The sequence below is a fragment of the Lithobates pipiens genome, unplaced genomic scaffold, assembly GCF_037356315.1.
Source record: "Lithobates pipiens isolate NorthernLeopardFrog02 unplaced genomic scaffold, aLitPip1_a1.2 Scaffold_3, whole genome shotgun sequence".
Lineage (NCBI taxonomy): Eukaryota > Metazoa > Chordata > Amphibia > Anura > Ranidae > Lithobates > Lithobates pipiens.
The window spans coordinates 4782679-4799873 of record NW_027507790.1 but is presented as its reverse complement, the minus strand read 5'-3'; the positions used below and the strand labels follow the sequence as shown (position 1 = coordinate 4799873).

The following is a 17195-nucleotide window of genomic DNA, read 5'->3' as shown; positions in this document are numbered from 1 at the left end:
AGTGCCATTAGTACAGTACCTGTGTACAGTATTATCACTGTATTGGTGTCACTAGCGACATCCGTTTTAGTGCCCCTAACAGGCAGTGTCAGTTATCGCCAGATTGCTCTCCACAATATCGCAGTCACGCGATGAAAAGTTGGTGATCACTGCCATTACTAGTATAGTCTTTGTATGGATCAGTATTTTGATCATGAACTATACTAGTGCTCCCAAAAATGCAGTTTGGTTTTTACCAAAGACTACATTTATTAAGAAATGTAATTGTATTGGATATGTTTTATAACAAAGTAGAAAAAATGTTTTTTTTTTTTTGTTTTTTTTTATTTATAATGAAAAACCCAGTGGCGATCAAATATATTACCAAAAGAAAGCTTTATTTGTGTGAAAAAAAATAAATAAACATTTCATTTGTGTACAGTGTTGCATTATTGAGCAATTGCCAGTTAAAGCAGCACAGTGCTAAATAGCAAAAAAATGCACTGGTCATGAAGGGGCATAAAACCATCTGGTGATTAACATGCTAAATGTGTTTCTTTGTTTTTCCCCCAAAGGTTATTGTTCCCCTACCTACATGGAATTCAAAAACGTGTGAACCCTTGACAGATAATACAGAGAAATTTGCCATCGAGACAGAACTCATTTACAAGTATTCTCCATTTCATTCTCAGAAGGATGTTATGGAGCAATTTAGAAAGATAACTGGAGACTCGGGTATAAACATAAAATTGTAGTCATTTTAAGAATTAATGATTTTGATTTGTTCTCTCAAATTATAAAAGGGAATTAATATGGGCTTTTAAGCCATAATATTAACATAATCCATATGCTATACAAATAGTACACTAATGGTAATCCAAACTGATTTTAAATCCCTTACCACAATCTCCATAGAAAACCTTTTGGACACTGTCTGCCATCTCCCAATGACCAAACTACACTGCCAGATGAGGGCAAAAAATGGTGTCTGAGGATTGGAATACACACAGGGGTCACCACCACAGAAAGCATCTACATGACTACCATATGGTGCCTAAAAGCCCATATAATTTCACATTTCACTTTTCCTTTAAGAATAAAGAATAATAATGACACACACATATTGTCCTATAGGTCTGGTATTTATGGTTTTGATTTGTTCTAGTTTCATAGGTTAAGTGTGTTTTATGTAGCTGACTATATTAGATGTAACAATGTGCTATTTTGCTGTCCTAGGTACACTTGTTATCATTTTTAACTTGAAGCTAATGGATTCTGGAGAACCAGAACTTGATGTAGTTTCTGACTCAAAAGACATTCAGATGGCTGGGACTCCTCCAGAAGGAATGTAAGTTGGACATTGGAGAAATACTTGCAAATTATACATTTCTTGGTTCGAGTGTTAAATGTGACATTTTTAATGAACCTGTGTTTACTCTTAGGGCTCGTTTACACTTCAAAACATGGCTTCGGGCACGTTTTGTTAAAGCAAGCTCTTGTCACTAAATAAAATGGTTAGCTTACAGTCCTGTTTACACCTTGCGTTTGCTTTGCTTCACAAATTATATCCCATGCCCATTTAGTTGTGCTTCAAAACCTCTTCAAAGCCGCTAAGAAATAATTAAATGCACGTACGGTATTTTTGCAAAAAAAAATAAAATAAAAAATTGTGCATTTTTTTTTTTTTTTTTTTCCACAGAAGCCTGCAAAGCATTGCACCCACGGTCAGTGGGGTGCAAATACAATGCCAGGCTCCTGCAGAATCTTCCTCCATCTCTCTGCCTGTACTCAGGCATGGACCTTCAGTTAGAGAGCTGGAGTTGGTGTCAATGAACTACGAATGCAGTGATTACCACACTTGTGTTCCATTGAGAATTACAAGTCTGTCTGCAGTGAGTATATCTATTCACAGATCTCCGTGATTAAATGGCTGAGTGAGCAGAACTCCAAACAGTTGCTCCAATTTCAAAAGGACAACTGTTGCAGTGGAGATGAACCCCTGTACGTTGTCAGGATTCAGTAGTCCAAACAAATTCTTGACCTAGGGTTACCACAAAGCATCTCTTTAGAGCATTGTCGCCCTAGGATAGGCAGTATGTTTCTGGCAGTAAAGTATATGTTGTGTTAACTATGTTGCACACTCACAATCCTCTTCCTTCAGGATATATGTAAGATACCCAAAGCTTTTTAGTAGTAGTCAGTGCTGGTCAAAAATGTCACCTTTTTGTTTTCTTCCAATAATAAATTGATTAGCAAGAAATAGTTGGTGTTTCCCTTATGACACATGTGTCTTTCATTTGACAGCTGTCACCTTTTTGAGAAACAATAGGCAGGTCTACTCAGTGGCTTATATTAAAGCCCCGTACACAGGCAGAATGTCCGGATACATTTGCTGGAGACACTTTCGGAGACCGCTCTGAGACACTCGGGAATGGAGTGTTTCCGAGGGTCTCAGATCGGCTCCGAGTGTCACCAGCGCCCCATCACCTCCTGGCAAAATTTGTTACTGCACACCCCATTGGCTTGAATCCTGCACGTCTTGTGAGACGACGCTCGCAAACCGAGTCAGAATTTTAAATAGCTTGTGTTGCGAAACGCTCGTAAATCACGTTACTCGCAATCTGAGGTATTACTGTACTCTGTTCACTGTAGAGCTTACAGCTGGTGCAAGCGACCATTTATTTATTTATTTTCTCCTTCACATTGATAGTTTTTTTTTTTTTTTTTCTGTACACTTATTGGTGACTGTTCTGCACAAAACACAAAGGCTAACACTAGATGGAACTTGTTTGCTTTGTTTTCATGTACCCAGATTTCTATTTAACATCTAAATAAAATAGATGTGATTTTTCCACTTTAAATCTACTTGTTCTTTTAGGAAACCTGAGCGACATTCGTTTCGTGCATATGCAGCTGTCCTTTATATTGATCCAAGGATGAGAATCTTCATTCATAATAACAAAGTTCAAACAAAACGGCTATCTTGTTGCCTTTACAAGCCCAGGTAAGGGTTATTATTGTTTAAGATTGTGCATATTGGAATAGACTGAAAATAGCTAGAGAATATGAGTTTGTTCATACGTAACCTGAGCTGATTAGCTTCACATGACCACTTGCTGACCCTCATTCTAGCCAAATGATGGCTACAGCGCAGCCGTCCAGTTCTGGGAGGGCATCTATTGACATCCAATATTAGAGTAGTATCTCTAGAGACAAAGTCCTGCTTGAATCAAACATACAAAAGCAGCGCTAAAAAAAATAAAAATAAAAAAGCTAATGGTAATGAAACCATAGGGCAATGGCAAACACCACAGCCAACAGTCTTTGTGTAGCAGACGGATATGTGGACAGTTCAGATTAACAGTCACTTTTCTCTTAGCGTGCACCTTCCACCAGAGTAAGAATGCAATTATTCTCCTCGTGAAGCACACACCCCTATGCCCTCTGTTGAAGTCAGATGACGAAACCGGTCAGGGCATGACCAGCACGGATACTGGAAGTAACGCTGTGCGCTCCATCACAATCTGTCCTCTACCCGGAAGTGCAAAGCGGTGTCTACAAGGAACAGCACGCATTTTATGTTTGTTTAAACAGCTGCTTAATTTTGTTTTACGTTTTGAATGTTTTATTACTTTTTAAAGACTGCAATATTGACATATTACATTAACTAGTTTTTGGCATCTGTCTGCTGCTGGCACTGTAGGATTGAGGTGGCGCTGAGTGGGTGACCCATAGGCCGAGTTTTCACTCTTTTTTTTTTTTTTTCTATATTTTATCTGTTGACATCCGCCCAGAACCGTGACCCCCACGCACCTGCTGCACAGTGCTCTGTGATCACTGTATCTTTTGGACACAGCTTTTCGCAGATCAGGGTAAAGGGCCAATCACAGTGAAATTCCTTTCCTCATGCTGTCAGTGTGAGGAGAAAAGAGGCGTTAATTGGCATGTGTGAAAGGGGACATCTACACTGATAATCAGGGCACTGATTATCAGTGCCACCTCATCAGCGCACATCAGTGAAGGATAAAAATTACCTGTTTGCAAAATTTGCAAAACAGTATGAAAAACTTTGTTTTTTTCTTTCAAAATTTTTGGTCCTTTTTTATTATTTTATTTTTTTTAATTTTTTTGTTGAGCAAAAAATAAAAACCCAGTGGGGATTAAATACCTCCAAAAGAAGGCTCTATTTGTGTGAAAAAATTATAAAAATGTCATACGGGTACAATGTTGCATGACCGCACAATTGTCATTCAAAGTATGTGAGCGCTGAAAATTGGCCTGGGCAGGAAGGGAGTAAAAGTGCCCAGTAGGCAAGTAGTTAAAGTGTATTTCTACTTTTGCAGCCAAATAGAACTAAAAATGGCAGCTTACCTTTTTGGATACTTTGCTCTGGAAATTCCAGCACTGTAAAATCCTAATTGATTTCTTTGTTTGCGAGGGAGCTGGGGAGCTGCTTTTGCCAATATTAACCCAGTGTGCGCTGTGCATGAGCTTGATTAGTAGTGGTAAGCTATATTCAAACACTGTCTGTCCTAACAGTGAGTTAACTCTTTTACTGCCAGAGCCATTTTTTTTTTTGCACACACATTTAAAAAAAAAAAAAAAGAAATGTTTGCCTTGACTATTACGTAAAAGCCCCCAAACATATATTTTCTGAAAACAGACACTGTAGAGCTGGTTTGGGAAAAACAAAATTTCAGTGAAAAAAATATACCAAAGTTAATTTTAGGGCAGACAACCACAATAAATTACCCAATTTGGGGTTGCACCGAGTATCTAGATACTCAACAAGCCAAACCTTAAAACTGCTTATGAAATGGTGACAAACTTCAGCACCCAATATTTTACAAAAGCTCCTACAGGTCATCAGTTTAGAGTTATCCTAGAGCTTTGCTGCTACAATTGTTGCTCTCATTCCAGTGCAAGGCGAGTATTTAAAATGTATAGTGCAATCCATGTTTTCATGTGTAGGTACACGTCACTTTGGGTTAGCAAGCAGAAGGGGAGGAAAGCGAATGGATGTTGGCTATCTGGCAGATATGCTGCCGCTGGATTGCTTTCATCTGACAACCGGCAGTTGACTTGTCAGATGTACACACACTACTGATCGCTTACAGAGGTGGCAGCGAAAGGGTTTAGGTTTTAGAAACTTGGCCTCTTGAATTTTAGCCAATTCTTAGGACAGACTCTTTCTGACATTATTCAAATATCATTTAAGAGCTCATGCACACTGGGCTTAAAAAACAAAAATCCCTTTTACAGGCATTTTAACGTTTTTCTTCAGCCTGCAAAACCACCTCTGTTAGCCTATGTGGCCATGCACACATAGGCATTTACAATTGCATTCGAAGAGACAAGTGTAAAACCTTGAAGAAAAAACATCACCAGCGCATTCAGGAAAGGAGCTTTTGGGCATAAAAAAGGCTTTGTGCACCTAAATGTGTCTAAACACTATATGTGTTTAGCGCTCAAATGTTCGTTCCAACGGGCAGAATAAATTACTATTGGCCAGAGGAATCCACTAACAATGTTTGTCTTAAAGCCTGACAGCACATTTATTTTTTTCCCCATGCAGTAGGACTTTGCACGCACTGATGCGTTTCCAGATGCATCACAGGTGCTTTTTTTTTTTTTTTTTTGTCCCCTCTTCCCCCATACCACCCCCCCCTCACTATACTAGGCTCCAGTGCGTTCTGGATGTGTTTTTACTGCGCTCCAGTGCAGGAAAAATTACGCATTTTTTTTTTTCTGGAACTGAAAAGCCCTGGAACTGACTGCACTGGTGTGAACTATGCCGTTGGAAACCATATAACCTACGGGTAGATTAGGAGCCACAGGGACCCATCTTGTGCTAGGACGATTGGAGGATTAAAGTGTAAGTTCACCTTTACAGAGAAATCTGTGAGGTGAGCTTACACGGGACCCCCTCCTCATCCCATAAGCCCTGCCCCTCCCCAGTCCCGCAGTTCTGCGATCTCCCGTCCTGAGAACATATCCACCTCACCGGTCCGAGGCTTAGAGTTCCCCTCGGCATTCGGACGGGCTATGCGCGGTAGGCAGGTTGGCCCATGTGAGGCCGCCGACCAATTACAATGCCCCTAATCATACCCTGTCAGGGTACGTTAAGCTGCAACAGTTTCTAAGCCCCGGACCGGTGAGGAGGCTATAGCAGGGCTTATAATGGGAGATATATCGCTGCAGGTCAGCGGGACTGGGGGAGGGGGGAGGGGGTTTAGGAGGAGGATTTTTCTGTAAAGGTGAACTTGCCCTTTAAGTATATCTCCGCTCTCCAACACCCTACAAAAGAGAGCAGTTGACCCATGCAGTGCATGCACAGCCCCACTGCATGGGAAAAGAAATTTGCCCGGAATTTAGCTTTAAGTTTTAATATGAATTTTCACTCTCAAAAGTTATGTTTGTAAGCGTTTCAAACAGAATATAAATATTTTGGTCACTTATTTTTAACAATCTTAGCTGTCTGTATAATTTTTTCTATGGAATGCACAATTCTGAACAAATATTTTTTTAACTTTTAGATCGTACAGATATACATCAAATCGATTTAAAACCCGGGCGGAGCAGGAGGTGAAGAAAGCAGAACATATGGCCAAAATTGGTAATAAGGGTGTTTGAATAGTTTAAGTATATCTAAACACACAAACCTTTAGGGCTCATGCACACTATGCTTAAAAAAACGCTGCCTTTAGCCCTGGTTCACACTGACTGCGGGAATGAAATACTCGCACGATTTCATTCCCGGATGTCAGTCAAGACTTTGAGGACGATTTCAGAGACATCTGTGCGGGTTTCTGCACAGTTGTCAATGGAAATCGCACCCCGAAATCACCAAAAGTAGTACAGAAACTACTTTTGGGAATCGCTGTGGTGCAGCAAAAGCGGCGTCACACCGATTCGGACGGTGCCATTGCCGCCTTTTTGGCATGCAATTTGACATGTCAAATCACCACCAAATTCGTATCAATGTGAACCAGGGCTCACAGCCTATTTTGACCTTCCTTTTTTTTTTTGTTTTTTGCTCTTCTTCATGGAAACACACCTCTGTGTTTAGCCTATTTGTCCACACACATATAGGCATATACAGATGCATCAGAAGAGGCAGAAAAAACGAAAACCTCACCAGTGCATGCAGAAGAGGAGATTTTGGGCAGAAAAAAAGCTTGACATGCCTAAACATTAGATGCTTTTAGCTCTTAAGTGTATGGTCCCTTTTCTTCTGTTATAGAAGGAAGCACAGAAACAAGTTTGGAGTTCTTGACAAGGTGTATAATCCCTTAAAGGGGAAGGCACAGTTTGACCCATTTCTCCCATATAGGTCCATGCTTTCAAGTGAGAGCATAGGGTGGTGGGACTGCTAAACATCGTGGATATTTTGCCATTTATAAATGGAAGTGTGATTCATTTTGTGCAAATTGAATTTGCAAGAAAGAATTTCCAGCACACTGGTTATTTTTTAAAAGGATTTTATTGATTTGAGGACTGTTGCATAATGTGAATACTAGTATACACAGATTTTTGTTCCTGAATTGGATAGTTATTTGTGTGTATATTGAGGTTGCTTGGTAAAATTTTTCCAGAACACAGGTTATATATTTTTAAGATCTTTCTGTTGCGATTACATTGCTGCACAGCACTATTCATATATTAACATTTAGCTTGGTGGAAACACATAACAGTGCAAGCAGCAGATCACAATACATTTTTCTTTATCGTACATCACGGGACACAGAGCAGCATAGTCGTTACTATGTGGGTTATACGCCACCTTCAGGTGATGGACACATAATCAAAGACGGAAAGTCCCCCTTTATATAATCCCCCCCATACAGGGGGTACCTCAGTTTTTTTTCGCCAGTGTCTAAGGTGTTGGTCATGGTTAATGAAGTGCTAAAGAGAGATCTGTAGGTGGTCCTGGACAGGATCAAGGGGATACGCAATCGGATCCATTCAAAGAGCCAGAAACCAAGGCTAAAGTGGATGGTATGGAAGAACAAGGTTTTGCCTGTAACACTTCTCGCTGAGAGCTGGGCCCTGGGATCCAGCTCCTTGGTCACATTCTATACCACAGGTTTGCTCTGGCAGGGAGCTATACGGGTCCAAGGGAGTGGACCCTATACAAAGGGGACCTGATCCTTGAAGGTCTGGCATGACACCAAGCCACCGTGATGGGTGAAGATTGGGACGCTGTGATATTCTAGCACTACCCTGCGGTGGAATGGTAAGTTAAGATTCTAGGGTAACTCCTATGGACTTCTTTAATGAGTGGATGATGTCTTGCCTGTTTTTACCACTAAATGGTGTAAGTATAAACCATACCTGTTGTCAACATTCCATGCTTGCCTGGTTGGATAATGTGTCAGCAGCACTTGTGGAGCATTTCTGCCTCCTCACACTTCTGTTGTCAGTCATGAGTTGGGACCCTTCTGCCCTCCCTCCCGGGATTCCTGAGGGGGCGGCTCGGCCGGCTTGCACGACGCAGGCGCGAACCGACTGTTTCTTGTAAGGTTCAGGATGTGTGTGTTCTGGTGGCTGACGGAGGGACACAGACACTGATTCAGGGGCACGTAAGCACTGGGTGTTGGGTACAGGCATCTTCAAGACTCATCTACTCAGCATCTAGCTGTAGCATTGATAGCAGCATATTAACCATTGCTCGACTAAGTTCAGCAATAGATGCACGGTGTCAGTACCTCTGCTTTGTGAGCCAGTGGGCTTGTCAGGCATTGTAGCTACTTCCAGCATTCCAGCCTCTGCATACTTCACTAAGGACAATTTGGCTACGGCTTTGGGTAGTTTGGAGGGGAAGATAGCTAGTCTGTTTGCGTCCTCCTCCCAGGCTGGGAAGAATGGCGACTGGTCCCCTTCCCTTGTCCCGGGCCCATTATCTGCAGATCAGGAGTGGTCAGGGGATACGGCTGTACCCTTAGGGGACCCGCTAGAAGGGCAAGAGGATGGTTCCTCATTTGAGAATTCAGCCTCAAAGGAGCCCTTCTCAGCTTCAGTCTCAAAGATTACTATTTCAATCACTCACTGAGACAGTCTGTTTTGGATATAAGTTACCCCTAGCAGAGACGGCTGAAGTTCCCTTCTCTTTGGGTTCTCTAAGGCCTCCTCAGGGCTCTCATGCTTTCCCTATGCAACCGTTGCTCAAACAACTTATTTATGCTGACAGGGATCATCCAGACAGGCATTTTATTGAGATTTTCTCAAATTTATCCTATGGAGGAGAAATTCACTAAAAATGAGAGTGTACCAGCAGTGGACACTGCTGTCTCTTCCCTGCATAAGAGTCTTACTTGCCCGGTAGACAATGTTCAGGTGTTTAAGGATCCAGCTGATAAGAGGCTGGAGTCATTACTTAAAACCTCATTTGCTATGGCCGGTGCAGTAGCACAACCTGCGGTAGCAGCAGTAGGTGTCTGTCAATCCCTTAAAGACAAAGTGAAACAGGTTATCAAAGGGGAAGAGGCCCCGGACCTAGCAGAGCTGTCTAGGACCCTTTGTTTTGCGGTTGACGTGCTTAAAGATTCTATTCATCAGACGTCACGCCTTGCCCTCCTGTTAGTACACATGTGGAGGGTTCTGTGGCTCAAGCATTGGTCTTGTAAGAAGCTGCTGGCGGGGTTTCCCTTTCATGGGGAACCGTTGTTCGGGATGACTTGGATAAATACATCCAGAAAATCTCGGGTGGAAAGAGTACCCTTCTTCCAGTGAAACGAAGGAGGTAGGCATCCTTCATTTAAACATTCTGCTTCTCTGTCGCCCGGAGGCAACAGCCTCCGGGCAGTCACGACGGCCTCCGCCATCGGCTCCAAGGAGGAGGCCTCAAAACCTAGCTCAGGGCCAGAAAAAGCCCTGAGAAATCTGAGTCCCAAGGCCTCCCTAATGAAGGGGCCCCCACTGCTCAATCGAGTGGGGGGGGGAGGCATCTGCAGTTTGCAGGTGCCTGGCGGGAGGAAATCCAGGACAGATAGGTCATCTCCATGGTATCTCTGGGATACAAGCTAGAATTTCAGGAGTTTCCACCAACTCGCTTTCTAAGATAGTGTCCCCAAAGATCCAATAAAAAGAAGGTCTTTATTTCAAGCGCTAGACCGGTTGCTGTCTCAAGGGGTGATCATGGAGATCCCCTCGGAAGCGCAGGGAAGGGGGTTTTATTCAAATATGTGCCAAAACCAAGTGGAAATGTCAGACCTATTTTAAATCTCAAGGGTCTGAATCTGCTTCTAAACATTCCGCATAGAATCAATTCGGTCAGTAGTATCCACTCTTCGGGGAGGAGAACTTCTAATGTCAATAGACATCAAGGATGCATATCTGCATGTTCCAATATTTCCCGCTCATCAGAGATTCCTGCGGTACGCAGTAGAACAACGGCACTTTCAGTTTGTGGCATTGCCCTTCGGGTTGGCTACCGCACCATGAGTGTTTACAAAAGTTCTGGCTCCGCTTCTGGCAAGGCTAAGGGCCCAGGGTATAGCGGTTATGGCATACTTAGACCTGCTGCTGAGAGATCAGTCGGTAGCACGGTTAGACCAAAGTGTGGTCAGCACGGCCAAGTATCTGGAACATCTAGGATGGATACTCAACTTAGAGAAGTCATCCTTATGGCCAGTAAAAATGCTGGAGTACTTGGGACAGGTTATAGACACAGTACACAAGAGTGTTTTTACCTCAGGCAAAGGTCTGCGCTATAAGAGACTTGGTTCTTGCGGTCAGGACAAGGGAGGGGGGGTCCTTCTGTCTTTGCATGAGGTTGTTAGGGAAGATGGTAGCTTCATTCAAAGCAGTTCCTTATGCTTAATTTCATTCAAGGCCGTTGCAAAACAGTATACTGTCTGCTTGGAGCAGGAGAAGCCAAGATTTGGATTGTCCAATATGCTTGGCTCCAAGCGTTTGCCAGAGTCTCAATTGGTGGGTTGTTGGCCAAAAATTTGCAGAAGGGGAAAGCCTTCATACCAGTTACCTGAAGGATAGTAACGACCGATGCCAGCCTCTTTGGCGGGGTTGCAGTCCTGAAAAAGCACTCTATCCAGAGGAAGTGGTCAGAACCTGAGGGGACCTTGCCCATCAATATTCTAGCGATTTGGGCAGCACGTCTGGCACTAAGGGCCTGGATGGGCAGATTACGGAACTATCCTGTCAGGATTCAATCCGACAATGCCACGGCAGTGGCCTATATCAATCACCAAGGTGGCACCAGAAGTCGTGCAGCTTAGAGGTGAACCATATTAAGGCTTGGGCAGAAGAACAATGTGCCTTGCCTATCTGTGGCTTTCATTCCGGGAGTAGAGAATTGTCAGGCAGATTTCTTAAGCAGCCAGCAATTGTTCCCAGGAGAATGGTCTCAGCATCCCGACCTCTTTCTGGCCATATGTCAGAAGTGGTGTACCCCGGACGTAGGCTTATTGGCATCCAGGTTCAACAAGAAGATGGACAGCTTTGTGTCAAGGAGAAGAGATCTGCTCGCTTGCGGGACAGATGCTTTAATGACTCCCTGGGATCAGTTCTCAGGGATTTCTCTGCGTTTCCTCCAGTTCAGTTGCTTCCGCGTCTTCTATGCAGGTTTAAGGCGCAATGGAAGCCGGTAATCCTAGTTGCTCTGGCATGGCTCAGGAGATCCTGGTATGCGGAGATCGTAAGCATGGCGGTAGGGGATCCTTGGACCCTTCCATCTTGGCCAGATCAGCTTTTGCAAGGGCCAGTTTTCCATCCATCCTGCCTTACAAACGCTAAGTTTGGCTATTGAGGCCTTCATTCGAAAAGGGTCAGGGGCTTTCAGGGTCAGTAGTAACTACTCCGATTAATGCAAGGAAGCTGGCCTCTAGGGCTATTTACTAAAAGGTCTGGAAGGCCTATGTTTCCTGGTGTGAAAGCAAGGGGTGGCATCCTCACAGGTATGTCATAAGAGTTCTCGCTGATGCCTGTTTTGGCCGCAAAGTTTTGCAGGTGGCAATGTAGTTGCAATTATATATGCAATCTTTATTTTTTCCTGGTTTTTCAATAAAAACGCAGTACTGTTGTGTTAATACACTGTTGCATTACTTCCCCAGATGGTTGCGGTCTTGGGGATCACTCCTGTTGAGGATACCGATTTATGTGGTGGTGTTTTTCCACACACTGCTGTTTTTTTGTGTGTTTAGTTTCACTAGTTCCCACTTGCCATGGTGGATGAAGTTTTAATGCTTTTTTTCCCACCCCTCGTTTGGCACTGCTTGGGGACGTCCCATTTAGTTACAGAGAGGAGCTGTGTCTGTCGGTGAATATAAGAGAAAATAGGATTTTGGTACTCACCGTAAAATCCTTTTCTCTGTAATTCACAGACGGACACAGCACCCACCCCTCCTTTTCTCTTTACGTTTTACTGATTGTTGACGTACTGAGTTCTGCCTGAGCAGGCTGTGGGGTTGTGCCTCTAGGGACCGCCCCATGGGCGGAACTAAAAGTTCTGAAGTGTAGTATTACAACTTGCCTAGTATCTCCAGTGAGAGTGCTAACAACCCATTTAGTTAGAGAGGAGCTGTGTCGGTCGGTGAATTACAGAGAAAAGGATTTTAGGATGCGTACAAAAATCATATATTTTTTTTTAAAACGTCTTACCTGTAAAATCCTTTTCTTTGCTGTACATCAGGGGACACAGAGGTCCCTCCCTTCTTGGTATACACTTGTATTGCTTGGCTACAAAACTGAGGACTCCCAGTAGTGGCAGGGGTTATATAGGGCGGGCACTTCTTGGCCTTAGGGCGTGCCAGTGTCCATCACCTATTAGTGGCCCTATAACCCACATAGTAACTACTATGGCTCTGTGTCCCCTGATGTACATCTATGAAAAGGATTTTACAGGTAAGCTGTTTTAAAAATTCTGTTTTTTGGTTGCAGTAACTTCTGTAAGAAAAGTTTTGGTGTTGGCTGCTTTCTCCTGTAAAGAGCCATACTTAGTTATTCATAAGGATAAGGTGGTGTTACATCCTCGTCCATCATTTTTGCCTAAGGTAATATCCAGTTTTCATATGAACCAGGATGTTTCCCTACCATTTTTTCCAGAACCCAGTTCTGCAGAAGAATTATTACATTCTCTTGATGTAGTGAGAGCGGTTAATCTTTATCTAGAAGCAACCGCTCAGTTGCGGAAAACTGATGGTTTGTGCTGCCAGAAGGCCCCAGGAGAGGGCAGTCAGCGCCAAAATCGACCATTTCGAGATACATTCTTAAAGTCGTTTTTCAGGCTTATGATTTGAAGGGGAAAATCCCACCTTTTCATCCTAGAGCGCACTCTATCAGGGCAGTAAATACTTCCATGGCTCAGGTTTGCAAGGCCGCAACATGGTCATCAGTACATACATTCATGAAATTCTACCAGGTGGATGTAGGTCAGCAAGAGGATTCCGCCTTTGGGCGCAGTGTGCTGCAGCCAGCAGTATAGGTCCTCACAGCTGATAGCGGTCTGCTTTATTTTTATGTCTCCCTCCCCTCAGTTGATATTGCTTTGGGACATGCCATATAGTAATGACTATGGTGCTCTGTGTCCCATGATGTACGATAAAGAAAATAGGATTTTTATAACAGCCTGCCTATAAAATACTTTTCTTGGAAGTACATCATGGGACACAGAGGTCCCTCACTTCTTTTTTGGGATATTTATATATTGCTTTGCTACAAAAATGAAACAACTCCCTGTATGGGAGGAGTTATATAGAGGAGGACTTCCTGTCTTTGATTATGCCAGTGTCCATCACCTGAAGGTTGCGTATAACCCACATAGTAATGACTATGGTCCCGTGATGTGCTTCCAAGAAAAGGATTTTACAGTTAAGCGGTTATAAAAAATCCTATTTTATACAATAAGGGCTCATTTACATTTCAACTTTAACACACATTAAAGGGCCTACTGCTTCTACAAGCTTTTTTGAAGCTTTAAAGGGGTTGTAAAACATCCTATGCATTAAGGTGAAAAAACACCTGCCAGTGACTGGCCCCCCAGCCTTCCCCCGCTTTTTACTTACCTGAGCCCTGCAACTTGACTCGATGGGGGCATGCTAGTCTCTCTACCCGGGGGTTTTCGGCTGTTGATTGGATAGATGGCAGCACAGCCATTGTCTCCTGCTGCCGTCAATTAAATACAATGACGCCGGGGGGCGAGGCAGAGTCATACATTTGGTGGCTATGGACGCCGAATGCTGGACTCTGGAGATCTTCCGCAAGGTAACCCCCTTGGTAGAGTGCTTCTCCTAGGGGGTTATCTAATGTGGGGTAGAGCCACCGGGGGATCCCAGAAGACGAGATTCAGGGCCACTCTGTGCAAAACAAGCTGCACAGTGGAGGTAAGTATGATATGTTTGTTTAAAAAAACAAACCCTTACAATCACTTTAATGAAGCTTGGCAAATGCCCTGTGTGTGGATTTTCTATTTGTTTTAAAGGTTCTTAGTAGAACCCCCTAACTAAGTAAAACCACCAGCTCATTAGTACCCCTGTTCAGCAGATGCTCAGCTCATTGGTGTCCTTGTTCAGCAGATCACTGGTTCAGTAGTACCCCCAGCTATCCTGATGCCTCACTCAGTAGTACTCCCTGTTTTGTTGATCCCTGCCCAGTAGTAACCTTCAGCCTTGTTGATCCCTAGCTCATTAATAACTTCCAACTCTGCTGATCCTCTGATTTCCTGATTCTCCCCTCTCTCCAGTCCCCACTCACCTCTTGTTATATTGCTCCCATGCTGCATAACATGTGTGACATCTTCTAGTTTCTCCCACCCTGGCCCTCAGCTCTGCTGATTCTCCGCCACTCAGTAATTTCTCTCTAGTCCCTGCTCACCTGCTATATTGCTCCTATGCTGCTTGCCATGTGTGACATCTACTAGTTTCTCATGTTCTGACCCCCAGCTCTGCTGATCCTCTGCTGCTCAGTCCTCTCTCCGGAACCCGCACACTTTTTGCTATTGCGAACCACATGTGCTGTCTACTAGTTGCTCGGGTCCGTACCCTGCTTGCCATCCCGCTCCCGCACATGGATGTGAAGTCTGTACCAGACACTTCTAGAATATATAATATATATATATAATTTTAAACCAGGAGTGGCTACTGATGTCTTTCCAGTTCGCTGCTTGTTTTCCCAGTGCATCTTGGGATATCTCATACCTCCAAAACAAAGCGAACTCTGAATAAATGCCCCTCACAATGCTACAGCTTTGTGATCGACTTTTATGGAGGTTTTGGAGACACTTTGAAGCACCAAGACATGGGGTATAATTTTTAAAGCAAATGCAATAATGTGAACAGTCCTGCTCACACGGTTGCATTTGCTTTGCTTTAGTAAGGTAAGCATTTTATTTAGTGAGGGGTGCTTAAAAAAAACATGTCGAATGCCACATTGTGAAGCAAGTGTAAACAAGCCCTTAGTGGTTAACTGCGCAGTGAGTATTTTTGCTTAATTAGTTCTGCAACAACCATATACATTTTTTTTTTTTGTCATGCATTCAAAATAGTTTTGGAATAGAGGTTAAATTGTAGGTAAAATCTGCTAAACTTTCATTTTGTTTTTAGCGGAGGAAAAGGCACGGGAAGCAGAAAGCAAAGCACGAGCCATGGAGTCTCGACTCGGAGATGACTTGTCTCGGGAATCAAGGGTAAGGCATAGAGCATTGTTGAGATATTTTTAACCCTTTGGCTGCCATCGATGTAAGGCTTACTTCAGTGGCAGCATGGGTTTTTCTACACACTATGGGGGTTATTTACTAAAGCTGGAGAGTGCAAACTCTGATGTAACTGAGTAGAAACCAATCCGTTTTAGGTTTTATTGCCAAAGCTTAATTGAACAAACTGAGGTTAGAAGCTGATTGGTTATTCTGTACAGATGCATCAGATTCTGAGTGCATTAGTTTTAGAAAATCTACCCCTATATTTATGCTTACATCTGTAGATGTAAGCGTACGTATATAGCGTATGATGTACAGTAAGTCTCTTTATGTTTACATACATCTATAGATGTGTTTTTGTTTTGTTTTTTTAATCATCTGTCAAGCAGATTGTCGGCTTTCAGGTGAAAATGATTCCACACTCCTTCAAAGGTGACATTTATTCATTTATGCATTTATTCATTTTATTTTTTTCTAAGAAACCTGCAGAGCATTGCACCCTTGATCAGCAGATCGCAGGTGCAATTTCAGACTCCTGCAGACACTCAGTACAGCTGTCTGCCCATACCTCCTGTACGGGCAGACAGTTAAGTGCAGAAAGAGAGCACCCTTGCAGTTGATTGAGAACTACAAGCCATCTGCCTCTCTCATTTATTCACATATCTCTGTGAATTAACTATACTGCTGTGTGGGCAGAGTCCCATACGGTTTCTGTTTTTAAACTGTGACAAAATGTTTTTAAAGCCCCCTGCCCCCAGGTACAGGCATAAATGTAAACTTGTGCAGAGGGTGTGAATAGCTACTAAATCGTCAGTTATGTTACACATAGTAGGTACTGCTGTGCATGCCAGAGTGAAAACAATAATTTTTGGGCTATTGTCCACAGTTAACGCCATGGGCCAGTTTACGCCACAATTTCTGGATGCGTTTTTGCATGCCCATTTTTTTTTTTTTGTATGTTCCAGTGTGTTGTTTTCCCCTCCATTTTTTTTTTTTCTTAATCTCCGTTAAGGACATGTGCGTTCCAGTGCATTTTTGATCACTGGTGTATTCACTGTCCATTTGTTTTTGATGCAGAATAAAAAACGCACTGGACTGCATCTGGTGTGAACCAGCCCTAAATGGATGACCTGTGAACACTTTTGGGTACAGAACTGGGCTCTAATGGTAAAAGTTACCTGCAGAGAGATTTAAATGTAGAACCATTCCATTACCTCAGTGCTTGACACTATTTCTGAAAACACATTTCTTGACTGATTCGTAACCTACTATAGGTTTTGGGCAATTTTGTTGTTTTGCCTCCATTCCAACAAATATTCCTGTACTAAATAGCCCCTTATTAGTACAGGAATACAGGCATATGGAGCATTGCTAGATTTATGGCTAGAATCAGGGACAAAAAGGGTTTTCAGCTTTATCCTGATCACTATCTGGTTCCATCTTCTCATTCTAGAGCTAGGGACTGGCTGAGGTTATTTTGTTGCACCCCCTGTTTAGTTGTGACTACTTTGTGGGTTTTAAATCTGAATTCTCTGGTAGACTTTAACTGGGTACACACAGTTCAAAA

At 43.0% G+C, this 17195-nt stretch overlaps 1 protein-coding gene across 3 annotated transcripts in view; it reads left to right on the top strand.

Moving 5' to 3' along the window:
• Positions 1-17195, top strand: part of MORC2 (MORC family CW-type zinc finger 2) — a 152218-nt gene that overhangs the window by 74942 nt on the left and 60081 nt on the right. For all 3 annotated transcript variants that reach the window (XM_077461181.1, XM_077461182.1, XM_077461180.1), the window contains exons 8-12: positions 555-714; positions 1216-1327; positions 2858-2983; positions 6516-6595; positions 15537-15619. In XM_077461181.1, the coding sequence (XP_077317307.1) occupies positions 555-714; positions 1216-1327; positions 2858-2983; positions 6516-6595; positions 15537-15619 (561 nt within the window). The remainder of the gene's footprint in view (positions 1-554; positions 715-1215; positions 1328-2857; positions 2984-6515; positions 6596-15536; positions 15620-17195) is intronic.